The sequence below is a fragment of the Phascolarctos cinereus genome, unplaced genomic scaffold (genome assembly GCF_003287225.1).
Source record: "Phascolarctos cinereus isolate Bilbo 61053 unplaced genomic scaffold, phaCin_HiC Scaffold_2;HRSCAF=192, whole genome shotgun sequence".
NCBI classification, from domain to species: Eukaryota; Metazoa; Chordata; class Mammalia; order Diprotodontia; family Phascolarctidae; genus Phascolarctos; species Phascolarctos cinereus.
In genome coordinates, this window is record NW_027555625.1 from 301,255,466 (window position 1) to 301,281,771 (window position 26,306).

The window sequence follows — 26,306 nt, forward strand, 5'->3', positions numbered from 1 at the left end:
CTGTTGCCTCTACAGTAGAACACACATTTCTCTGACATTTAAAGCCCTTCATGCTCTGCCTCTAGCATGTTGCTTTCCTCATTCGCTCTTCATTTCCGCCCTTCTTGCCCTCTGGCTGTTCCCTAAACTTAGTATTCTACCTCTTGTATCCATGCCTGGGATACAAACTCCCTCATCCCCCCTCCCAACTCTTAGGATCCCTAGCTTCCCTCCAAGGCTCAGATCATATGCTGCCTCTTACAGGAAGTCTTTCCCCTAATTGTTAATTCCCTCTCCCCCCTCAATCTGTTATTTAAATACTTTTCTGTTTGTATATTGTAGCCTCCAACAGAATATAAGCTCCTTGAGGACAGAAGCTTTGCATCTTTAGTGCCTTGCAAGCAGTAGGTCATAGTTGCTGTTCTTGTTCATACTCTTCATGATCCTATTTGGGGTTTTTTTGGTAAAGCTACTGGAGTGGCTTGCCATTTCCTTCTGCTCATTTTATAGATGAGGAAACTGAGGCAGACAGGGTTAAAGGATTTGCTCAGGGTCACATAGTTACCAAGTGTCTGAAGCTGAATTTGAACTCAGGTCTTCCTGGCTCTAGGCCCAGCCATCTATCTACTGTGTCACCTAGCTGCCCTAAGTCATACTCATAAAGCCAGCATATGAACCTAGAACGTCCAGGCCAGTGCTTTTTCAAGTTGTAGAGAGAAGAGTACTTTTGTGCTCATCAGAATGCTTTGCAAGAGTTTTGTTTTTTTGTTTTTGTTTGTGCTGGTGGGTATGAAGGCTGATAGGTAGAACAAAGGGAAAGGAATAGCATTGCCGATTTTACCTAACTTATTTATTCTTGCCCTTTGATTTACTTGCATGACAATCAGAGAGCACTTCGAAAGCTAAGGATAGCTTTGTTTCCCTAGCTGCCACATCGCTCCTGTGGGGTTTTTGGATAGAGTGCCCAAAAAGGGATTTTGAGTATGAAAATGGACAAGCTGGGATTTAATAAGAGCTACAAGAAATTTTCTGATGCCAAGGTGGGGGCGGGGGGGACCTGGAGTCAGCAGCAGGTAAAATGATTCAAAAGAATAGAGCATTTTAGCCTAAGAGTTTCTGCTAGTTTTTTCTGGTTGCCCGGCTGAGAGTGATAACTCATAGTCTTCACTTGCCACATAGAGGCTTACTAGCCATTACACCCAAGAAAATGGTTGCAGAGACACCAGACAATGTGGTACGTCCCCTGGTCTGTTGGTTGCTGAATTGCTTTGTGTTAACCTCAGGAGAAAACACCATTATAGTTGTGAGAGAGGACAACATACAAGATGAAAATCACCATCACCACTGTAAGCATATAAAAATAACACATTACAATCAAAAGCAAGGAAGTCAAATGGGCGTGTTAAAGTCTTTAAAAGGCACTTCTGGGCTCCGGGCTCCAGTGTTAGAAAGCTCAGTAGTACAATTCATGTCTTTAGTTCCAGTGTGTGTGACTTGTCCTATATACTGGGAGGGAAGTGCCACTGAAACTCCTGGGAAGAGGGGAGCTGCTCACAGGCTTGATGAGATTTCTTCATCTTGATTTCCCAGATGCTCCACCGAATGGGAATGGGAAATCATGCATCCTATGGATCTGTTCTCTGCTCAACTCCAGCCAAGCCCCCAAGTAACTCAAGGAAACCCAAAGACTTGTGACATACAGCTTTCCCTTCCTCTCCTCACCTGATTTGGCCTGTCCCACAACCAAATATACATACACATAGATATGTACATGCACAAATGTGCCTCGTACACACACTTGCATATACATGTGTGTGATGTGAACATGTGCCTGTAGGCACATAAAGAAAGGCATACATTTGTACTCATAGAAATCTGCCCCCACACAGTCTCAGTCTCTCTCTCTCTCTCTCTGTCTCTCCCTCTCTCTCACTCACCACACACACACACACACACACACACACACACACACACACACACAGCCTCAGCCCAGCTGAAGCACAATTCCTTAAGCAGGAATGCATGGGTACAAGAAAGAAGGAAGGGGCAGAGGGAGGTGGTTTCTATCTTCCTTGCATTATTCCTATCATTCGGGTTTGGTTCCCTGAGTTCCTCCCCATTTCCTAAGGATGACCCAAAGGTGGTGACCAAGATAAGGGGGAGATGCTGTCCTCAACAAGCGTTCTTCATGTGTGCTCCCTGCCCGTGGTCCCATCTAGGACCCAGCCACAGGTATTAGGGGAAAGAGATGGAGGGCCATGCATGGAAGACACGGTGCAGAATTCCCTTGGAGAGTCCACGGAAGCATCCAGAGGCTTAAAACTCTTGCTGAGACTGAGCAGGAGGGAATGGGGCTGAAGGATTGGCCCCATCCTAGCACACTCTGCCAGTGGCCGTCAGGAAGTCTCGGGCAGGCCAGGGGGAGGGCCCTGGACAGGCAGTTTCTACCTGGTCCAGAGCCCCATTGGGTCTATGTTGCCTGTCTCTACCCCATTTCGAGTCGTCTGTACGGTGCTGTTAGGGGTCAGATTTGAGGAAGAGTTACCATGGGAAGCTTCCCTGCCCTGTTCCTATCATCAAGGGAGAAGATAACCAAATGACCTAAGTCAGTTCATTGGATAAAGTTGGAAGGTCCCTTAGAAATAACCTAATCCAACCCTCTCAATTTACAAAAGGGAAAACTGAGGCCAAGAGAAAGGATATGCCACACAGGGAATGAGGAGAGCTAAGATTCAAACCCAGGCCACAAGTCTGACTCCAAATCCAGGGCTTTTTGCTGTAACACAATCTGTGACCTTCTACTTCCTAAATCCAGGCACTGCCTGCCCAGGGCTAATGGGATTGGGCTCAGTTTTCCCTGGGCATCGAATCAGAAGTCCCGAGATCCAGTGGGCACCAGGGGAGGAAGAAGAAGGGCCTTCTTGTGACATAGCTCCTTCCCAAAGGCTTAGGGTTCCCCTTTACAGTTTGATGTAGTGGGCCCCATGTGTCCTCATTGGGTCGGCTAGACCCCAGGCTCCCTGCCCTAGGCCAGGCCTCAATGCTATCCATGGCCTGGGAGGCGGCTGTATGTGTGGGTGGTGGGGGTGGAGGGCGAGGTTTCATATCAGCCGCTCCTCAGGTGGCACCTTGAGGACACTGTCCATTTCTAGCCGGGCTCCTGCCACCTCCTGTTGACTGGGGCTATAGGTCCCCTCTGACTGACGCCTTTTCCGGGCTGCAAGGACCCCTGAGAGGAGGCCAATCAGGAGCAGCAGAAGGCAGCCACAAGCCACTGGTACAACAACTTCAATCAATGGGAACGGGAACAGCATGACCGGAGGCCCCTTCTGCAAAAGACATTAACAGGAAGAAGAGAGACATGAGGGCACCAAAGGCAAGGAAGAGTTGGCCATCCATTGTCCAGGTTCCTTGGGCCTTGGGAGGCAGAGAATCATAGGCTTTTACAATTGGAAGGGACCTCAGGGAGCGTAAGATCATGGGGTTTGGAGAAGGCAAGAGAGCTTTGAGATGAGCAGAGTCCAGCCCTCTTATTTTAGAGATGAAGAAACCAGAGCCAGAAGTGTAATTTAATCCAACCCCTCCCTCACCAGCCATCCAGCCTCTGCCTGAAGACTGCTAGTGAGGGGAACTCTATGACCTCACAAGGCAAGTTCATTCCACCCTGGTTCATTGTTAATTAGTAGGAAATAATCAAAAATCTACCTTCTCCTTAACCTCCTAGTTGTTTTTTGTTTTTTTTTTCCCTCTGAAGCTAAGTAAAACTTCATAATAGACCTTGAAATATATCTCCATGATAGAACTTAAAATGCGTAGACAGTGATGAAATCCCCCGAGAGTCTTCTGGTTAACCAGCCCCCCTACTTGCTTTGACCAGTCCTTGGATAGTATAGTATCTCAGCCCCTTCCTATCTGGGTTCTCTCTCTCTAAACAGGTTCCAGCTTGACAACGTCCTTCCCAAAATGTGGGGCCCACAACCAAACTGGTTCTTGAGATAGAGGTCTGACAAGAATGTTAGGACTATCACCTGCCTCAAGCAAGACTCTGTGTCTCAAATCTATACAGCCTAAAATCCCATTAGCTTTTTCAACTGCCAGACCCATTTTGAATCTGAAGTCCACTAAGACCCTCCAGGCCCTTTTCACATGCCTTCTCCATCCTTTACTAGGGCAGGTGGCCATGGTTCACAATTATACCCCTTCAAAGCAAGTCAGAAGGCAATGGCCAGTCTGGTTTGTTTAGATGCACATTGATTTCCTCTGCCTCTGCCTCCCTAAATCCCACCAGAAGGAAAACAAGAAGCAGAAAAGTGCAAATTAGGCCAAGGGCCTATCAGGCCCTATTAGCCTATCTCCAAGAGTCCCCAGAAGTCATTGAATTTTAGAGCTGGAGGGAATCTTGGGAAAAAGAATGGAGTTGTGAACATGATTCTTAGGCCAGGGCGCCTTTGTCCTCATCTTATAACCAGGAAGGAGGTCACAGGCAGGCTTTTTGAAAGGTGCCTCTTGGAAGGAAAGGATTCTAACTTTCCCTACCAAAAAAAGGGGTGGGGGGAGGTTTGCATGTCCTTGGATGGGATCAGACCCCATTTAGAACGATGTGTCCAATTCTGAGTGCCACATTCTAGAAATAACAGTGACAAGCTGAGACCTACTCAGAGGAGGCAACCATGAAGGTTGTCCCACCCAAGGACATTCCATTGAAAGAACTGAGGAAGTTTAACAATTTAAGCTGAACAAAATACTTCAAGGGACAAAGAGGCTAGAGGGCTGTCATGGGACAGAGGGATTAACTTGCTCTGCTTGGCCTCTGAAGGCAGAACCAGAAACAATAGGGGAGGAGAGAAGTTACCAAAAAGCAGATGCTAGCTCAATGTAAGGAACCAATTTTGAGTACTTGATGCTGTCTCAAAGTGAAATAAGTAGCCTTGGGAGATGGGGAGCTCCCCATCCCTGGAGGTCTTCTCGTTGAGTCTAGCTGACCACTTTTCAAGAATGATAGAGGGCATTCCTGCTTGACAGTAGGTTGGCATGTCCCCAGATATCCCTCCTAGCTCCATGATTCTGTGGTTCATCTTTATAACCACAAGCTATTTGAAGACCTAGGAGAGGAAACGCCCTCTCCTAGATGCCCAGGGTATTTTCCTATTATTCCTCTGCCCTCCCTCCCTCCCCCAGATTCAGACTCATGCCCTCACCCATGGCCCTCCTCCCCATGACCCTGAGTAATCTCCTTCCCTTTTCTTGGGTTCAAAGTCTCAGCCCCTCCCAAGGTTGTAGAGCCAGCAAGTGGGACTGTGGGCTGGTTCTCGCCCCTCCCTCCACAGTGAACATCCCATGAAAAACCAGATTGTTGCCAAGCCAACATACTAACTTCTCCTTTCATACATGCATCTCCTTTCTCACTCCTATTCCCACAGCTCTCATGAAAATTATGCCAAATCTCCTTAGCCACCCCTCTCACTCCCTCAAGGCTTACAGCCCCGGGCCCCCAACTCACAGCCACATCACAACGGCGGCCCCCAAAACTACTACTGCAGATACATTCAACCTCACTCCCGGCTCCTTGGCAAGTGCCGCCATTCTGGCAAGGGTTGGGTTCACACTCAGGAACTCGAATTTGACACCTGGAATAAGGGAGAAAGCAAGGGCTAACACAGTACTCTCCAAACCCAATGCCCTGCTGCATTTCTACCTCCCAGAAGACCACCCTACCAATCAAAGGTGTCTTAACGTTGGGAAAGTGAATTCCCAAACCTTGAAAATGTTCAAGCAGACTTTGGATGAATGGTTGTCAAAGATGTCATATAAAGGAGTTATATTTCCAATAAGTGCTGGGTTAGATGTCCTTGGAGGTCCCTTCCTATGCTAACATTCCATGTTCTAATAGTCTAAAGTCCCTTCCAACTTTTACATTTTTGATCCTAAGGTCACGTCTTACTCTAAGATCATTTAATCTTGTGTTCCTAAAAGGACCCTTTACCAAGGGAGAGGGAACAGTCAGCATCTCAACTTCATGACCCTTGCAAGGGTGAATGTTATCCATGACCCTCCAACTGGCTTTGGAAAGGGGAGGACCAAAACCATAAGGATTGAATTTCATACTTGAAATTTGAAGGGACTTTAGAGATTATCTAGCCCAAGTTACTCATTTGACAGATAAGGGAACTGATGAGAAATGACCTGCCCAAGGTCACATACCAAGTGAGTGGCAAGTCTCACACTAGGAAAAGGACATTGTAAGATCACAGACTTAGAGCTGGAAGGTACCTTAGAAGTCAAGAATCAAACCCTCTCGGGACAGCTGGGTGGCATAGTGGATAGCGTACCCAGCCGTGGAGTCAGGAGGACCTGAGTTCAATCCGGCCTCAGACCAAACACTTGATACTTACTAGCTGTGTGACCTTGGGCAAGTCACTTAACCCTGATTGCCTCACTAAAGGAAAAAAAGAAAAAAAAAGGGGAAAAAAAAGAATCAAAACCTCTCAGGGCAGCTAGCTAGGTAGTGCAGTGGATAGAGCACCAGCCCTGAAATCAGGAAGACCTGAGTTCATATCTGGCCTCAGACCAAACACTTGACACTTACTAGGTATGTGACCCTAGGCAAGTCACTTAACCCTGATTGCCTCACTTAAAAAAAAAAAAAGAATCAAACCCTCTCTTTTACAGATGAAGAAGCAGAAGCCTGGAGAAATGAAATGACCCGGCAGAGGCCCCACAGGACTAGAACCCAGGCCTCCTGGCTTTTTCAGCAGCACCTTTTATATCAGCCTTTGACCAGTGGATTTCTACCACTGTGTGATGAAACTCTCCCATCTGCCTAGATGTGCTGGAGGACTCATTTGTGGACGTGTAAATCTAATATTCATATCTTCATTTTGGAATGCATTCCTCATTTTTTTTCTTCACTGTATATGAATATATTAATTGACAGCTCCACAGATACAACCAATCTCCTTTATCCCTTTGGCAAAAACCCGAACAAACAGCTTTTACCATCCCCAGCTTCTGCCATTGTCCCCAGACCCTGCTAGATGACTGAGGCTAATCCTTTGACACTCCTTCCCCACAGAGCCTGGAAACGGCTCGGTGATAGCCTGCAGGGGGCTTTCTTAGCCAGAAGGAAGGAGGCACTAATGGCAGTGTTTCACACACTAGGACAGGCTGACTGGGGAGATGCTTCAGAGTGGAGCAGGCCTAGTGGGGAAATCACTGAGTTTGGGGTCAGAGAAGCTGGCTTCAAATCCAGGCTCTGTCACTTACTGCCTTAGGAACTGGCCAAGCCTGTCCCCTCTCCAGGCCACAGTGCTAGGCCAAGTGACCTCTACCATTCCTTCCAGATCTCAATCCCATAATTATCTGATCTCATGATCCCTCCAGTTATGCTTCCTAGGGGACAACCTGCCCTGACTGTGTAAGGCAAGCTTTGTTTGTGAGCCTCGGAGGCCAGGGACCAAACAGAACAGGGCCCCTTTCTTCCTTAGCTGAGGTTCCTCTCTTCCTGCCTAGGGACACTGAAACATGTTTTCCCTCACTTCATCATCAGATCCCAGCAGCACTGGCTCCCAGCCTTCCCCTTACTTCTCCCACCTCAGGCCTGTGTAGCCCATCGGGCAGGTACAGTTGGCTCCCCAGGGCCCATCAGAACAGTGGCCTCCATTCAGGCAAGTGAAATTGTGGCCGCACTCATCTGGTGGGAAGGACCACCTAGGAAATAAGCATAACATCAAAGAACATAAGTCTTGGAAGGGATTTTAGAACATAAAATGTTAGACCAGAGAAGATAGAATGTCAGTTGGAAGGGAATGTAATACCTAGAACAGGATGTTGGAGTGGGAAGAGCCCCTGGAACATGGAATGTTAGAGTACAGAAGACAGGATGTTAGAGCTGGAAGGAATCCTAGAACACAGAACATTAGAGGAGAAAAAAGAGAATGTCACAGTGCTAAGGGATCCAGGACATAGTAGAAGAGAGAAGGCAGGATGTTCAAACTTAAAGGGATACTAGAACATGGAATGTTAGAAAAGAGAACACAGGGTGTTAGAGCTGGAAGGGACCTTAGAATGTAGGATGTTAGAAAAGATAGAACATCATAGTTGCAAGGATCTCTAGAATATACAATGGTAGAAGAGAGAAGATAGGATGTTACAACTGGAAGGGACCCTAGAACATAGAATGTTAGAAAAGATAAAATGTCATAGTTGCAAGGAACCCTAGAACATACAATGTTAGAAGACAGAAGACAGGATGTTACAAGTGGAAAGGACCCTAGAACATAGAATGTTAGAAAAGACAGAATGTCATAGTTGCAAGGAACCCTAGAACATGCAATGTTAGAAGACAGAAGACAGGATGTTACAACTGGAAGGGAACTTAGAACATAGAACATTAGAACAAAGAGGAGAGAAGGTCCCAGTTATAAGGGGCCCTAGAACACAGAATGTTAGAGCAAAGAGCACAGAATATCAAAGTTGGAAGGGGCCTTAGATATCAGCTAGTGCAACTCCTTTGCTTTACAGAGGAGGAAACTAAGCTAAGAGACTGAAGGCTCCTGCCCAAGGCCACACATGTAGGAAACAGGAAGACGAGAAGCAGGACTGTGGCTGAGCTCTCCAGACTCCAGGCGCCACATCTGAGCCTCCCAGACCAGGTACCTACTGGCAGAGGGGGCCACTGAACTCAGGAGGGCACAGACAGGAGTAGCTCAGGACCCTGTCCACACAGGTGGCCCCATGCAGGCATGCGTGCTGGAAGCAGTCATCCACGTCGCTCTCGCAGTCCCTTCCCGTGTAGCCTGGGGTGCAGTGGCACTGGTAGCTGCCTGGCAGGTTCCCACAATGGCCATGGACACAAGGAGCAGAGCCACACTCATCCACATCCACCTCGCACCGAGGGCCATCCCAGCCGGCCCTGCAGGCACAGCTGAAGGCATTGAAGAGGTCCTGGCAAGTGCCCCCATGGAGACAGGCTTCCACCAAACACACGGGGCTACCGTGACAGCCCAGACTGATGTCATCCCCACCGTCCAGAAGGAACTGCTCTGGCTGGGGCAGAGACATGGCGAGGCGGACGAAGGGCAGGTCAAGGCCACCGAGGGTCACACGGCCTAGGCAGCCAGTGAAGTTTTCTGCCAAAACAACCTGCACGTGGTTGTGGAGGAAGTCCAGGCTCCCTGCCTGGCCCCAAAGGGTCGTGTTCCTGGCCCCATCCAGCTGCAGCAACCAGGGAGAGATGGAAGCTGCTGGCTCCTCCATGGTCAGGGTGACCAGGTGCCAGGCCCCGTCGGAAACAGGCACCATGCCTCTGAAAGTGGCCCCCTCAATGCTGTTCCCACTCTGGATGGACATGGATAAGGAGCCATTGCGGATGGCCACCCACAGGGAGGCCCCCTCCCCTGCTGCCTGCAACAGGATGGCCTCAGGGTCCCGGGTACGGAAAGCCAAGGAGAGAGCTGTAAACTCCCGTTTGGCCGACATGTTGTAGCTGGTGAACACGGCAGGTGGCTGATCTTGGAATGTAGCATTGGCCAAACCTAGGAGACAGGTACAGAGCTCTGTGAGCAAGGGTGAGCCTGGGGGCCAGAGCTAGGGTCTACTCCCTATTTCTTCTCAGAGTGCCAAGGGTTGTATCTGGCTGGGACAACCCAGGGTTAGGGGATAGAGAATGGGTCATCCTTAAAGTGTAGGGGGCCCAGACAATCCCTTAGTTGGGAAAGGGAGACCTGGGAAATCCACAGCCTACTACATATGAGGTCTAAGGATGCCCTTGAGTAATATTTGACCCATCAGGCTAGGCTAAAAAAGGGGGGAGGGGCCCAGGCAGTCTCTTGGGGCTGTGAGCATGCCTGGCTTAGGGTGCTTTAGAAATTGTGAGATCAAGATCATCCTTGGAATTTTGGTACCCAAACTATCCCCAGGGGTGTGCATGGCCCCAGAATCTCCCCAATCAGTATGCGATCCCTTAGAAGACACAGGGCACCGGCTGTTCCTGGGAGAAGGGGGTCCAGGGCCCAGGACATTCCTAGAGGGTATGGGGCTACCCCTAGGGGACACAGAGTCCAAGCTGTCCATGCCAAAGAAGGGTGAGTATTCCAAACTCCTTGGCCTGGCATTTAAGGCCCTCTACAATCCATTACCACTCTGTTTTTCTAGGGTTAATTCATATTATTCTTTTCTAGACTCTTTTGCACTCTAGTCAAACAGGGACTGTCTTTTGCCTTTCTTTGTATCTCCAGCACTTAGCACAGTGCCTGATACATAGTAGGTGCTTAATAAATGTTTACTAACTTACTGACTCCCCTCTCACCCTCAAATACGCGTTGTGTTCTCATATTCCATGCCTTTGCTTCTGCTGTTCCCTATACCTAGAAGGCTGTGCCCCCTTCCCCCACCCCTGCCCCCACCGTGCCTCTTGAATTTGTAACCATGCTTCAAAATTCAATTTTAACACTTCTTCCATGAAGCCATTCTTATCCCCCTAAAGACTGACCTTACTCCTCAGATATCCCACAGCCCTTTGCACTTCTCTGCTGCCTCTATCACATGTCCCACTACTACAGGATCAACCAGAAAGTCCTGCTTGGCTTTTAAAGCCCTCGCGAGCTGGCCGCAGCCTACCTTCCCAGGCTTCTTAGACATGACTCCCCTTTCCACACTTTATGGGCCAGCCACACAGGCCTCTTGCTGTATTTATCCATGACCCTACATCCTTGCAATGCAATGCTCTCTCCTGTCCTGTTAGCATCCATTCCTTCCTTCAAGCCTCAGCTCAGAGGCACCTTCCAGAAGCTTTTTCTAATCCCCTCAGCTACTATTTTTGTTGTTCAGTCATTTTCAGTGGTGTCTGACTCTCTGTGGCCCCATTAGGGGTTTTCTTGACAAAGATACTGTAGTGGTTTACCATTTCCTTCTTCAGCTCATTTTAAAAGGTGAGGAAACTGAGGCAGACAGGGTTAAGTGACTTGCCCAGGGTCACACAGCTAGTAAGTGTCTGAGGCCAGATTTGAACTCAGAAAGAGGAGTCTTCCTGACTCCAGGCCTGGTGCTCTATCTACCGTGCCACCTGGCTGCCCTTTCCACTACCATTGCCTGCCCCGAAATCACCTTGTATCTAGTGTGTATTTACAATAATAATAACAAAAATTACTATTATTATTATTATTATTATTATATCTAGCATTTTTATAGTGCTTTAAGGTTTTCAAAACACTTAAATGCATGTTATCTCAGGCTTGTAGGGGTATGTATTGTCTCACCCAATAGAATGTAAACTCCTTGAGGGCAGAGACTTTTTTGGTTTTTTCTCTTCAAATTCCCAAGGTTTAGCACAGTCTGAGACATAGTAGGTACTTAATAAAGGCTTGGATGGTATAATATCAAACATTATATTCTGTGCTTATGTTGTATCCCCTGATTACACTTTAAACTCCATAAGGTTAGAATCTGCATTATCCTTTGTCTCTCTCTCCTGGCCCCCGCAGTGTTGAAGACAGAGCTCTGCACAGAGTGGGGATTTTAAATGTGTTGAATAAAATGAATGAATACGAATGAACGCATGGAGTGTGGAGCTTCAGTTATTGCTAGAGTGAAAGGATGGGACAAATAGTTGTCTCTACTCACAGACGTAACCATCAGGAACCTCAGCACAGGTGGTGGGAGGGGGACAAGGCTGGTCCTGACACCATAAGCGCTTAGCACACGTGGGCCCCGTAAAATTGGGGGGGCAGCTGCACATGAAGTCATTCCAGGTCACAGTGCACGTCCCTCCATTGTGACAGGGTTCAGACTGCAAAACAAGCCATTTCTGCAGAGCCCAAAGGTATGCACACCTCCCTCGCACTAACCCCTTCCCAGGAAGGAATGCAAAGGTTTTCAGCCCCATTGTACAGAGGAGGAAACAGAGGCCCAGAGAAGGGAGGGGTGATGCCAATGGTCAGTCATACAGCTAATCCATTTGTTCCTTGGCTCAAAGGTACCGATGAGTGGAGGGAAGGCCCTCAGTCACAACCCCTTTTCCTCCTTAGGCCTGGGACAGGAAGCTTAGGGCTGGGTCAGTGAGGAGCAGAGCCACCTATACTGAGGACCAGGGAGGTCTCTGGGAACAAAGGAATGGCCTGTCTGCAGACTGGATGCTAGAACTAGACATTAACTTTAGACAAACTTGGATCTTGTCAGAGAAGTTGTTGAGGTAAATTCCTGCCCAGTAAAGGTTGAACAACACAATAAATAGCAGCCCACGATTTTATTGTCCTTAAAACATTCACAAAACACTCTCCACACAGCAATGCTTTGAGGTAGGTAATGAAATATACCTCCATTTAATAGATGAAGAAACTGAGGCTCAATAGAGCTGTGACTTGCCCAAGGTCAAACATCTAATAATAGGGCCAAGAAGCCAACCCAGGTCTCCCTTCTCCAAAGCCAGCATTCTTCCCACTTCTTTGCCCTTCCTATATGTCGTCCAGGGTTCCTTTCAGCTCAGGAACTCTCTATAATCCTGCAGGAGGAAGAGGAGGGGGCCGCTCATGGCAAGAGGGAGTTTCCTGTTTGGCAGAATCAGTAAAAGTAGCCCCTCCTCAAGCAAAGATATGGTGGGGGCTTGGACTAACTTCACCCATGGAGTCCTCAGAGAGTGAGGAGACCAGGAAAGAGTCCAGGCCTGGGTCTGCTCAGTCTCTGGAGTCCAGACACAGACCCAGACGCTCCGGGTTCGTCTGTCTTTCTTAGACTAGGAGTCTCTGAGGACACACCTGCACCTTTCTGCCGAGCCAAGCCGGGTTGATGAGGACAAGTCTGATGAGGATGGTGGTGTAGACTCACTGTCTGTAACTTTGAGCAAATTATTTCACTTCTCTATGCCTCAGTTTCCTCATCTATAAAAAACAGGTAGACAGACTAATAATCTCTAAGATCCTTTCCAATTCTAGCATCCTGTGGCCTCGGGCCTCTTCTAGCTCTGACATTTGGTATTCCATGTTCTGATGTTCTAAGTACTAATGTCTCTTCCGGCTCTGATATTCTACGTACAAAAGTCAAAGAACTCCTAAGTGGTATAGTCTCCCTAGAACGTATACATGCATTCACAAACACACACACACACATGCACCCACTAGCCACCTGGCTTACTCACCCTGCAGGTATCTTCAGAGACACAGCCCAAAGTAAGGTTGCTGGCCTGTCCTTCATACACTTCCCCAGAACTGGTCCAGTTTCCTGGGTGAAGAAGAGGGAGGAAGTCCAGGCGAAGACTGTTAAGACGGATGTCCTGCAGGCAACCTTTAAAGCTGCCACCCCAGTGCTCAGCCCAGGCGGGCGGGGCCAGACCGCCTATGTGGACCTCATAGGTGGGACCCAGAGGCAGCCCTCGAAGCTGTCCAGGGCCTAAGCTGAGGGTCACCAGGTGCCTGCGTCCATCATCCAAGCGTCCAGGCAGGGTCGCCACTGAGGTGTAAGCTGTCTCCACACAGACCTCCCCTCTGGCCAAGAACACTGTGTAGGCGGGCAGTGAGTCACTGGTCACCTGCAGCAGGAGGCCCGCAGCCTCACGAGTGCGTAGAACAAAAGAGACAGAGAGGTTGGGGCCTGGTGCATCTCGAAGCAGGAAGGAGGCCATGCTGTTGGAGCCCCCTAGGCCGAAGGTCCATGCTGGTGGCTCTGGAGAGAAAGGAGAAAGCAGAGGAGCCTCAGCAAGCTGGAATGGTCAACATGGGGAAGGATACCCCAAAGAGAAATGAGGTCTATCCTTGGGGTTTCATAGAGACACAGTCCCCACCCTTGGGGCTTGAAGTAAGGAAACACTGTCCCACTTCTCAAGAAACCCCAAAATGAAGGGGAGAGGCACCACCCTCACCTTGGGGCAATCCTAACATTCTGGGGGCTCAGAGGGGCATGAAGGGATATGACCCCTGGCCTCAGGGATCCTCTATCTGAAGTGGGAAGATATGCCCCTGGATTCAAGGAACCCTTCACACCCAGTATTCCTTGAGAGTAGGGGCTATATCTTTCCCATAGACCAGGGGCTTCTGAAACCAGTCCATTGTTGCTAACCCCCTCCCCAGCCAACTTTGAAACTCACCTTGGGAACATGTGGGGCCTTCATAAGGCCTAGGGCAGTCACAGCGGAAGGTTGTCCAGAGGTCAACGCAGGATCCCCCATGGTCACAAGGCCCTGAGCTACACCAGTCTGTATGCTCACAGCCCAGCCGTACCCCAGGCCGGCCATCAGCGAGATCCTCAGGCACCAGCATATGCCCATCCACACGCACGTCCTCCAGGCAGCCCACGAAGCTTGGGGTGGTCCCAGCCCCACCACCCACATGAACAGTCAGGAAGGCTGGAGAGTCTAGGGCTACTTCTTCTACCAGGGGATGGCTCTTCAGGCAGTGCCCATTCCCACAAGCCTCGTGCCACAGCCTCAGCTCCAAAGCTGAGTGGAGGACCACTTCAGCCCTGTGCCAATGCCCATCACTCAAGGATGGGGTGCTGAGGCTCAAGGGGAGCTCAGTGCGCTGACTCCTCAGTGTGGCCCACAGGGTGCCCTGAGACAGCTCCAGGGTGAGGCTTTCCACGGTGTCTCCTCGGAAGAACAAAAGTCCATCAGGCAGTGTGGTTCGAAACCTCAGCGACACAGCTGGCTGCCCAGGCCCATCACCCACAGGCAGTGCCACAAGCAAGAAGCCACCAGTTGCCAGGGAAAAGGTAGTAGATTGGGTGCACATGGGCCCATGAAAGCCTGGCAGGCAGTGACAGGTATAGCTATGGGCCCCTGCCTTGTAGATGGGGATGCACTGGGCCCCATGTTGGCAGGCATGACCTTCACATCCAGTGAGCAGGACAGAGCAGTCCTTCCCACCCCAGGTTGGGGGGCAGTGGCACACATAGTCATTTATACCATCCTCACAGGACGCACCATGGAAACAGGGCTCAGATGCACAATCATCAACATTGACCGTGCACGATACACCTGTTGAGAGAGAGGGAGTGTCAACCCATAGACATTGAACCCCAGAATACCCCTGCTGGAAGAGTCTGAGCCATCTTCTACTCCATCCTTCTACCCAGTGGAGTAATCAACTCCAGTCAATCAACACACATGTATTAAACACTCCTTTATGCCAGGTCCGAGGAATACACCTTTTAAAAATCAAAATAACAACTATTCTCACGTTTTATCCTACTCTCCACAGCATCACTGAGAAGAAGTCAGACACTGCTTGAATAATAGAAATAACATTCTTTTTGTTTTTAATTTAAAATCCATTTTTAAAGATATCTGTTTAATGGTAGCTTGGGCTGGGGACCCAATAGACTTCTTCTAATTATCTGTAGAGGGTTAAAATTAAAATATAGCTAATAATAGAAATAACCCCCATCTCTATAATATTTTAAGGTTGACAAAGCACCGTCTTCACAACTTGATGAGGTAGGTAGGAATTGTAGGTATTATTATCCCCATTTTATGGATGAGAAAACTGAGGGTTGGAGAGGGTGAGTTTGCTACAGCTATAGAGCTAGATTCAAACTCAAGTTTCTTCTCACTCAAAGTTAAGCTCTTTTCCCCTGCTCCATTCATTGGCCACTGAGGGAGTGCCAAACAGTACTAATTATTAGGAAGTCATTCCTGCTTTTTTTTTTTTACCAGACCTGTCATTTCATTGGTCTCACAGGCAATGGTCAGTGGGCAAACTTCCTTCACCAAAGCAGATCAGTATAACTTAGAGGTCCAGACAGTTGCCCAGCAACACTAGGAGGTTAAGTGTGACAGGCCTAACTTGAACCCAGGTCTTCCTGACTCCAGGGCTAGCTTGTTGATGCATATCAGTCAAAATTTACCTCCTTGTGACCTTAGTCTGAAATGTTTCACGGCAAAGTGGATAACCAGAAAGACCCAAGAAGTTCAGCTCCCAATGAAGACAGCCACAGGCTGTGTGACCCTGGGCAAGTCATTGAATCTTGCCATGCGCTAGCCAGCCCTCTAAGACAATAAGTTAACAACTTGCATGTGGCAGAGGGTATTTCCTCATCTGGGAATTCCCTATGTCAGTGGAATCACAAGTCCAGTCCTTATCCCTACCCCTGTTTTTAGAATTGGAAAAGCTGTTAGAGTAAATCAGTCGGTAAATATTTATTAGATCGCTACTATGTGCCAGGTACCATGCTACACACTGAGGATACAAAGAAATGTAAACACATTCCCTGCTCCAAAGAGCTCAGTCTGATTAGTAAAGTAGATGCCTGCCCTTCCCCTGCACTTTATAGATGAGGAAACTGGAGGCCAGAGAGAAGTAACTTGTCCAAAGTCAGATCAGGGGAAAAATAAAATACTAAACAAAAGAAAAAAAGAGCCTAAATTTGAACCCAAATTTCTAACTCCAATCTACTACGTAGCCATGTTGTTCCTTGCTTAGCCCTCTAAAGATAAACAGAACTAGTCTGTTGGGTCCCCAGCCCAAGCTGCCATAAAAAACCCTCCTGCCCTTACCCCTGATGTCCAAAGTCGAGAGCCCCGAGTGTGTGTCTCACCACTCTTGCATGGTCCGGTGCCCTCATTACGGGGCTGGGCTGCGCTGGGATGCTGTGCTCCCGCCAGCCTCCTGGCCCCACAACAACATAGCTCTGCCTAACTGACACCAAGTCCAAACCAACCTGAACACAAATCCCAGGAACAGATGCTTTTAGAACCTCAGAGATCATCTAGTCCAAGCCCTTCATTTTACAGATGAGGAAACTGAGGCCCTGAGAGGGGAAATGACCTGGCCAAAGTCACATAGGTAGTGACTGGAATTGTTTTCATTTTCTTTGTCTGTGTTCAGTTGTTTTGGTAGTATCTGACTCTTCATGACCCCATTTGAGGTTTTCTTGGCAAAGATACTGGGTGGTTTGCCATTTCCTTCTCTAGCCCCTTTTACAGATCAGGAAACTGAGGCAAACAGGGTTAAGTGACTTGCCCAGGGTCACACAGCTAGGAAGTGACTGAAGCCAGATTTGAACTCATGAAGATGAGTCTTCCTGACTGCAAGCCCAGTACTCCATCCACTGCACCACCTATTTTCTGTTTCCATTTTCTTTTTTTTTTTCCTTTTTCTGGTGAGTCAATCAGGGTTAAGTGACTTGCCCAGGGTCACACAGCTAGTAAGTGTCAAGTGTTAGAAGCCGAATTTGAACTCAGGTCCTCCTGACTCCTAAGCCAGAGATCTATCCACCATGACACCTAGCTGCCCCTGTTTTCACTTTCTATATCACTCTAAAGTTTACAGAGCACTTCCCTCCCAACAACTCTGGGAAAGAAGCAGTAGAAATAGGGTGATTTCCATTTTAAAGATGAGCAAACTGAGAGCCAGAAACCTGTGTGCCCAAGGTTACACAACCAGTAAGTGGCAGAGATGGAATTTGAACCCCAGTTTTCTGACTCCTGACCAAACATGCCTCCTCTCAGCTCCCCTCCATCATCTCCCAGCAAGTGCTCATTCAGCCTGTGCAAGAAGACCTCAGTGATGGAGAACCCCCAATCCAGCAGGCAGACCAATACGCTTGAGAGAATAATTCTGGTTGTTGTAAAGTTCTTGCTTACATAGAGCTAAAATCTGCCTCCACTTTCTCTGCCTTCCTCTTTATCCCATCCACTGGTCTTGGCTCTGCCCTTGGTGACCAAATATAAGACACCCAAACCCTCCTCCCATGGTATGGTACCTAGGAGTAACAAAGGGGCCCTTCCCTCCTCCCCCCATCCTCAATCTAGCTGATACAGACAAAGTTCAGTGCCCTCCTCCCCCATTGCACTAAGTCAATCCCGCTGGTACCTGCCAGGAGCAACAGGCCCCCCAGGACAGCCCCTGGGAGCAAGGATGTCATCTCACCCCCTTTGCAGACATGGGGGCCAGGAAGATGAGGTGGCTGCCTGGGTAGGGCATTGGGCTGTGGAACCAACCAAGTGAAGGGAGCTGAAGGCCAGAGCAGCTGCTCACCAGGAGCTGAACAGCAGAGAAGGCTAATCCAGCTCCCCTTGACCCGCCCCATCCCTCCCATCTCCACTCCAGCTGGTTCCCATCAGCACTGACAGACATGAGAATGCTCAGCTTAGGTTTTCCCTCCCTCCCTCCTCCACATGACATCTGCACAGCCCCTGCTGGGGAGGGACTGAGGCAGTGAGCAACGTAAAAAAAGCAACTGGACACCCTTTCACTATGCCCTTCTCTAGGGTAGGAACAGAGAGCCCAACCCCTGCACCCCTACCCATATGAAGGGAGGAAGGGGGGATTAATATCAACTACTTCTATTTCCATAAAGCTTTAAGATTTGCAAACCACTGTCTCCACAAATTATCCTGTGAGGTAGAAAGTAACAATTATTATAGAATTGCGTTCAAATGCCACATCTGATGCTTATTACCTGCATGTCCTTGGGAAAATCACTTCCCTTTCTGGGCCTCGGTCTCCTCATCTGTAAAATGGGATTGGATTGGATGGCTTCTGAGGTCCATTCAGCTCTAGATCTTTGATCTCCATTTTACAGAGAAAGAGACTGGGACTCAGAAAGAAGATATGGCTTTTTCAGGGTCATACAACTAGTAAGTCACAGAAACAGGAATCATCGCTTTAAGAGCCAAAGATCCTCTAATTAACCATCTCATACAAACCCTTTATTTTACTGAAGAATAAGCTAAGATCCAGAGATATTAGTCATTAAATAGACATCGAAAGTCACACTGTTAATTGGTGGTGGGGAGGGACAAGAAACCAGGTCTCCTAAGACCTTACAGATAAGAAAAATAGGTCTAAAGGGGAGCAGTGAATTCTCCAAGCTCACATAGGTAGTGAGTGGCCATGCTGGAATTTGAACCAAGGCTGCCCTAACCCCCAGGTTCGGGCTCTTTCCATAATAGCTCATGTGCTGAAGCCTCAGCCAGAAGTCAGATCTACCTAAGGTGTGCCTAGGAGATGGAACATCTCCACAACCCTAACACAAAATTTCTCCATGTTCCCACCACAAGACTCCCCAGGGCACACACCTACTGCCCCCAGATATGAGAGGAGCAGTGAGAGAGACAGACAGACAGACAGAAAGGCAGAGAGACAAAAAGAGAGACAGAGAAAGACAGAGACAGAGAGAGAAAAAGAGACATACAGAGATAAAAAGAGAGATAGACAGAGACGAAGAGAAAGAAAGAGAGAGAGAGAGAGAGAGAGAGAGAGAGAGGAGAGAGAGAGAGAGAGAGAGAGAGGAGGGAGGGAGGGAGGGAGAGAGAGAGAGCCCCTGCCTATGACTGCCAAGACCTAGTAAAGAACTGAGGACAAGTAGAGGAAGCAGGTGGCACACAGGTCCCAGGATGGGTTCTCATAATCTCATTAGATCTCCAACCCTATTACTACTTCATCCTCTTACCTTGGAAAGCTCCATCTTTCAAAGTACCCCACCTCTTCCCCCATCTGCGTCAATCACCACTGTCCAGTAGACTTGGAGAATACCCCCAACATCTCCCAGGGGCTGAAGTTCAGAGACAATTAACATGAGAAAGTACATCGAACATGATGGAAAAAAAAAAGAAAAATCCTATATACCTCAAAATATTTATAGCAGCATTTTTTAGTATCAAAGAAATGGAAACAAAGCAGATCTCCATCAATTGGGGAATGGCTAAACAAATTGTATTATACAAATGAAATGGAATATTACTGTGCTGTGAGAAACTGTGTAATAAAGAATACAGAAAAGCATCAGAAGACTTGTATGAACGAATACAAACTGAAGTAAGTAGTGAAGTAGAACCTAGAAAAATAAATAGATAAATAATATAGGCACACACACATAATGACTATAATATAAGTAGAAATAGCAAAACAATTGGAACTGAATGCTATGAAGTTATAATGATGAAGCTTGGCCCTGAAGAAGAGATATGAGAATTCATCTCCCTCTCTTTTTTCAGAAGGCAGTGTGGGTACAGAACACTATCTATGCTGTTAAACTTGGCCAATGTTCTGCTGAACTTTCTTATTCTTTGTTTTTAGGAGAGAGCTCTCTGGAAGGGAAATGAGAGCAGGATATATTGGGAAGTGAAAGTGACATAAAAGCAAATGATATCAATCCTTATTTTAAAAAAGAAAAGACGTTTATCGACCAGAACACACTAGAAAAGGATAAACAGATGATGCGAGAACTAGGGACCCAAGCCATTTGAGAATTGGATGAAGGAACTAGAGATCTGTGGCCTGGAGAAGTCTGGGGGTGTGTGGGGTGCAATAATCACTGTCTTCCAGGATCTGAAGGATTTTCCTGAAGAAGGATTAGAGTAGTTCTGCTTGGCCTCAGAGGGCGGAACTGGAAGCAATGGGGGGGGGGCAGGGAGACAGAGATGGATTTCAGCTCAATGTAAGGAAAGGTTTCCTATCAAGCAGAGCTGTCAAAAAATGAAATAGAATACTTGTTTAAGTGGGTAAGTTCCCTGTCACTCAAGATCTTCAGATAGAGGCTGGCTGACCATTTGTTAGGGGTGTTGTCCAGGGGATTTTGACTCAGGTGTGTCTTGGATCAGATCCCCTCTGAGATATTCCCTCAAATCAGATTCCCTGAGAAATCAGATGCCTTGGTCCCTATTCTTCCCCTGCCTCTGCTACTCATGGCCTCCCTCTTGGACACAAACATGGTTGTAGGATCATAGAATTTAGGGCCCAAAGGAACAGGCACTTTAGGCAAGATCCTCCAGTCCAGGGAACTTCACTTTTTTGTGTCTAGGGCTCCTTTAGCACACCATTATGGTGAAACCAGAATGACCCCCTCTCAGAAGAAGGTTTTTTTTTTCAAGTACACAAAATAAAATACATAGGAGTACAAAGGAAACCAATTATATTGGAATATAGGTACCAAAAGAGTTTTTAAAAAACAAATTCGTGGGGCAGCTAGGTGGCACAGTGGAGAGAGGACCGGTCCTGGATTCAGGAGGACCTGCGATCAAATCTGACCTCAGACACATAACACGTACTAGCTGTGTGACCCTGGGCAAGTCACTTAACCCCATTGCCTAACCCCCCCCCCAAAAAAAACACAAATTCACAAACCCCAGAACCTCTAATCTAGTCCAACCCTATCATTTTACAGAGGAGGAAACTGAGACCCAGAGAGGCAAAATGGCAAAGTATATTATTAATCTGAGATTTATAAACTTTTAAAAAATATTTTGATAACTGTATTTTTCTGAGTTCACATTCCAGCTCTAACATTCTATGTACATTCAGCTCATGACCCCAAATCCTGCCTCCTCTCATCCTACTATTAGTATACCAACCAGCCTCTGAATAAATACCTTCATTGACAGTGAATTCACTACCCCCTTGAAGGCTTCAGGGGCTTTCTTTTCTGTCCAAGCTCCCTGCCTGTCTAATTGCTGAATGGAAGAGTTGGGCACCGGGCCTGTGCCAGGGACAGGAAGAGGAGGCTGGGTTCAGAGGGAGGAATTTATACTAGAGATGTCGGGGGGGGTGGAAAAGACAGGACAACATTCCAGTGGAAGGGGCAGGAGTGTTCGTTTGCAGGTACGTGTAGCTGAGGATGTGTACAAGCATGCGTGAAGCTGTGGACCACAATAACAATTAGAACTCACACTGCTCTGCTTCATTAAGGCTAACGCAGTCCAACAACTCTGAAAGAGGTTGTGCAAATGTTGTTATTCCCATGCTAGGGATGAGGAAAGTGAGACTAAGAGAGGTTTTGTGACTTGGCCAGGGTCATAAAGCATGTGTGTGTGTGTATGTGTGTGTGTGAGCACGTGTGTGTGTGTCCATCCTCTTGAATGAGCACAGCCACACAGGTCTAGCCCAACATGGCTCTTTGCCGCCCATGCACAAAGCTCCCTCATCTTGCCTTTATGTCTTCTGACTCTTCCTGGGATCTAGGATTCTCTCTTCTGTCTAGTCAAGCCCTCTCCATCTTCAAGGCCCACCTCCTTTGTGAAGCCTCCCCTGAGCTTCCACAGCCCCCTCACCAAGCCCTGAGGACCTGCTGCCTTGTCCCAAGAGGGACTGCAGCAAGTCTGTAACCTCGGGCCCTGAGCTAGGATTTGAACCCAGTTTCTATGCTCCAAATTTACTTACTAGGCTATAAAGGCTCCCAAAGCAGTCACTGGGTCTTCTCTAGTTCTCTGCCTACAAGCACAAGGCTTGGCATAATGGGCTGCTTGGGAAATGCTCAGAGAGGGAAGGAAGGTAGGAATTAATGAGTGGATAATGGACTCAGTGAATGAATGGCATAAACAAATGAGCAAATGAATGAGTGTATGATGGAAGAAATAAGGAAATGCTTATTAATTATTGCTTATAACTCTTCTAGAGCACTCAGATTTATGAGTGAGTGGATAAATGGAGGAAGGAAGTAAATGAGTGAGCTAAACGAATGACTAAGTAATGAAGGAAAGAAAGAAATAATAGATTGAGTTAATGAATGCCCACAGTTAAGCCAAAGGACAGCAGACATCCCCTATCAGCCAAAGAATTCAGGTGTCAGGAACAGTGTGGGGCTCCCTTCCTGAACCGCATACCTCCTCCTCAGAGAAGAAGGGGTGAGACACTAGGGCCCACATACTAATGACCCCCACCACACCCCAAAACCCTCCTCCCATCCCCTCATCAAGCACCTGTGTACCCTGCCAGGCAGTGGCACTGGAAGCTGTTGGGAAGGTCCTCACAGGTCCCTCCGTTCAGGCAGGGTTGGGACTCACACTCATTCACATCCACGGAGCAATTGTCCCCTGCAAGCAGAGCAGTCGAGAGTCTTCAGTCAGCCCCAGAAAAAGAGAGCGAAGCAACTTCCTTCCATATGCCCATGACATGCCTTAGATTGGGACCTCCCTCATGAGCTGTATGGGTACCAGGGCTGAGAGGCTGAGGATCAGAGGATAAGATCCTAGAGAGATCTATTCTAATCCTTTCATTTTACATATAAGGAAAATGAGGCACTGAGAGGTGTCCAAAGTCACCCAGCTAGTAAATAGCAATAAGAAACAACATGCATGAAGAATACAGAAAAGCATGAGAAGACATGTATGAACTGATGCAAACTGGATTTGCACCTAGGTCCTCTGATGCCAAATTCAGTGCTTTTCCCATTGTAGTATACACAGTCTGGTTCAATGCCTCCCTGATACCTGAAGGCTCAGAGCATGCCTGCAGCCAGCAATCACTCAGTAGGCACTCAAGCTTGGACTGGAACCTAGTCTCCTGACACCCACTACAAGCTTTATTCCACCACTGAAACCCTCCTCCCTAGCATACTATCTCTCAAGTCCTCAGTCAGACATTCCAGGGAATAGGGCCAGACAGATGGGGAGAATAGGGAGGGGGGCTCCCCAAGTCCCACTCACCTGTGAAGCCAGGAAGACATTGGCACATAAAGCCAGCCGCTGAGCTGTAGCTGAAGGTCCCAGGAAAGACAGGTTGGGCTCCCCCGTAGAGTGACTTGATTGGATCGCTGGAAACAAAGGCCCCCATGGAGGCAGGGGCCCCCCCACACTCGTCCTCATCCATCTCACAGTGCTCTCCATGGTAACCTGGGGCAGGGGCAGTACCCACAGAGATATCTACATACCGACACCCTCATGGATTTACACAAACACACACACACATGCCACAAATATATACACAAGCAAAATTTCCCTTATTCATACAGACATGTCCATGGGCTGTACATATGAATGCTTGTGTGCGCGCACATTGTTCATGGAATTCCAAACTAGAAAGTTAATTAGAGACCACTTAACGTAACAGGATGGGAAACCAAGATCTAGGGAGAAGTGACTTACCCAAAGTCAGACAGGTAGGAAAGGCAACACTCTCATACAAGTGCCCTGACTTCTGAGGTCTTTGTACTAGGCTATGCTGAGTTTTTGAACAACATTGCACGTGAGAACCTTTAGAAAGCTGATGGGGCTAATGAGGACCTGTTGGCCAAGATGAACTGGAAATGCTGATTGGGGAGAGGTGGGAGGGGGGGATTGGGATAAACATGGACACACCAGTATGTGCGCACGCACATACACACACACATACACACACACACACATACCTGGCAGGCAGACACAAGTATAGTTGCTCAGCCCATCCAGACAGGTGGCATTGTGCAGACATGGATTGGACAGGCACTCCAGTACTTCCACCTCACAGAGAGCACCCTCGAAGCCAGTCCCACTGCAGTTACACTGGAACCTGGGACAGACCCAGCATCCAGGGGTCACAGATCCCCAGAGGCTGACAAGCACTCTGACACTCCACAGTTCCATCCCACATTCAACTCCGCCAGAGCCGAGTGGCAAACTAGTCTAATCCCGTCATTTTTCCAAGGGGAAAACTCAGACCACAGAGAGGAAGCAGCTTGCTTAATGTCACACAGCAAGCTACTAGCACAATCACAGAATCCAATTTCTGTGAACTAAAAGCTGGAAGAAGCCTTAGAAATCATCTAGTCAACCTCCATCCCCTGCTCCATTTCACAGAGGAGGAAACCGAGGCCAGGAGAGATGAGGTGGGTTTGCCCAAGGTCACAAAATGAATTAGCAGCAAGGCCAGGACTCAAACCCGCAAAATCTAGGGGTGTAGGTCTCCTGTACCAGGCTGTTGTATGCAGTCTGTACGAAGTTGATTTACCTTCGTTTTATCATTTCACTTCGTAAATTCTGAGTACGTGAGGTGTGGTGGTGAGTGAGCTGGACTCAGAAGGAGGGAGGCCTTGGTTTGAGTCCTCGGGGCACATCCTGAGCGATCCTGGACAAATCATCTTACATATTGGAGCCAGAGCAATTCTCTGGACCTGTAAGCTGCAGACCAGGCTGTGGGCTGCAGAGGTAGAGAGCTTCCTCACAGGAAGTTCCCTGCATTCCTGAAATCCCTGTTCTGGTCCCTGCCAAAAACCTTATGTGTGTATCCCAACTCCCTTGCTAGAGCACAGACTTGGTGAGGGCCGGGAGCAGCTCTCATTGAGGATTTCTATGTTCCCTTGCTCTAAGAACCAGGCCTTAGGTATTGTAGATGCTTCACATGACTGGTGAATTAAGCTTTCGGCCTTCCTCCATCAGCCTCGGACCATGGACTTTTTGAAATCAGGGACTGCCCTTCTCCCTCCCCCTGAGGGTTTCTGAAGAGCGTCAGACCTCAGACTCCGAGCTGCTGAAGGGCTGGGACCCCACCCTCTTGTTTGGTCTCTCCTCACAGGTCCCAGGAGTGGCCTAAGGTCAGCCTGCCTGTCAGCCTGTCCCCAGGGCTGGTCCTTCCCCAGGGCTCTCACCTATCAATGAAGTTGTGGCATATGCCTCCATTGGCACAAGGCTGGCTCTCACACTCATCAATGTCCACCTGGCAGTTATGTCCAGTGTAGCCGGGGGAACAAAGACATTGGTAGGAGCCGACACCCTCCAGGCAGGAACCCCCATTCTGGCAGGGATCGGATTCACATTCATCTATTTCTGTCTCACAGTTCAGTCCTAAGACAAAGAGTTGAAGTGAAACCAGGATGGGGAGAAAGAGGGATAGAGAAAAAGAGATTGGGAAGAAAGAGAGAGAGAGAGAAAGGAGGGAGGGAGGGAGAGAGGGAGAAGGAGTGAGAAGGAGGGAGGGAGGGAGGGAGGGAGAGAGAGAGAGAGAGAGAGAGAGAGAGAGAGAGAGAGAGAGAGAGAGAGAGAGAGAGAGATTAGAGTGAGTATATGGGATTTCACAGGTTTCCCACTGGACTCCTTTATCCCAGTGTGGCTCCTGAAGACCCAGAGCAGGACTCAGGACTCAGGACTCAGTGCTAACCCAGAGATTGTGGGTGCTTTCCTTGATTTCCAAGGCCCCAAACCCCACCTTCAGCAATTTCAAGATCCCAGGTAGCCTCTGCCCAAGTGATGAGGGGCCAAAGTACGGCACCCAGCATTAGAATGAGGGCCATGAGGACAGGTTAGTGAACCCTTCTATATACATATAGACATTTAGAGTTCACAAAGTATTTTCTTAATAATTTTGTGAGGTGGGTTGTTTCCTAAATCAGAGGAAAGTGAGGATCAGAGAGGGGAATTGAATTAAAACTCATGAGCTTCAGAACTAGAATGGGCCTTACAGACCATCCAAGCCAACCCCCTCAATTTATAGAGGGGAGAATTCAGGCCCAGAGAAGGGGATTAACTCAACTGAAGTCACACAGTTAACAAATGGTCAAGCAGGGAAGTGAACCCAGGTCCTCGGATTCTCAATCTCCTCATTGCATTATACCAGGCTCTATCCCTACACAGCCCTCCCCCACTCCACCCCCACTGCTGCTGGGAGGCTCTGCCCACGCCCCCAAGGAAGGCTTCCAGAGTCTATGACTCA

At 48.2% G+C, this 26,306-nt stretch overlaps 1 protein-coding gene across 1 annotated transcript in view; it reads right to left on the reverse strand.

Moving 5' to 3' along the window:
• Positions 1-814: 814 nt before the first annotated feature.
• Positions 815-26,306, reverse strand: part of CRB2 (crumbs cell polarity complex component 2) — a 45,187-nt gene continuing 19,695 nt past the window's right edge. Inside the window, exons 3-13 of the mRNA XM_020967580.2 lie at positions 25,246-25,441; positions 24,031-24,170; positions 23,330-23,515; positions 22,604-22,717; positions 14,054-14,941; positions 13,109-13,632; positions 11,599-11,764; positions 8,639-9,512; positions 7,570-7,686; positions 5,480-5,606; positions 815-3,308 (exon numbers count right to left, since the gene is read on the reverse strand). Coding sequence (XP_020823239.1) covers positions 3,081-3,308; positions 5,480-5,606; positions 7,570-7,686; positions 8,639-9,512; positions 11,599-11,764; positions 13,109-13,632; positions 14,054-14,941; positions 22,604-22,717; positions 23,330-23,515; positions 24,031-24,170; positions 25,246-25,441 — 3,560 coding nt within the window. The 3' untranslated portion in view covers positions 815-3,080. The remainder of the gene's footprint in view (positions 3,309-5,479; positions 5,607-7,569; positions 7,687-8,638; positions 9,513-11,598; positions 11,765-13,108; positions 13,633-14,053; positions 14,942-22,603; positions 22,718-23,329; positions 23,516-24,030; positions 24,171-25,245; positions 25,442-26,306) is intronic.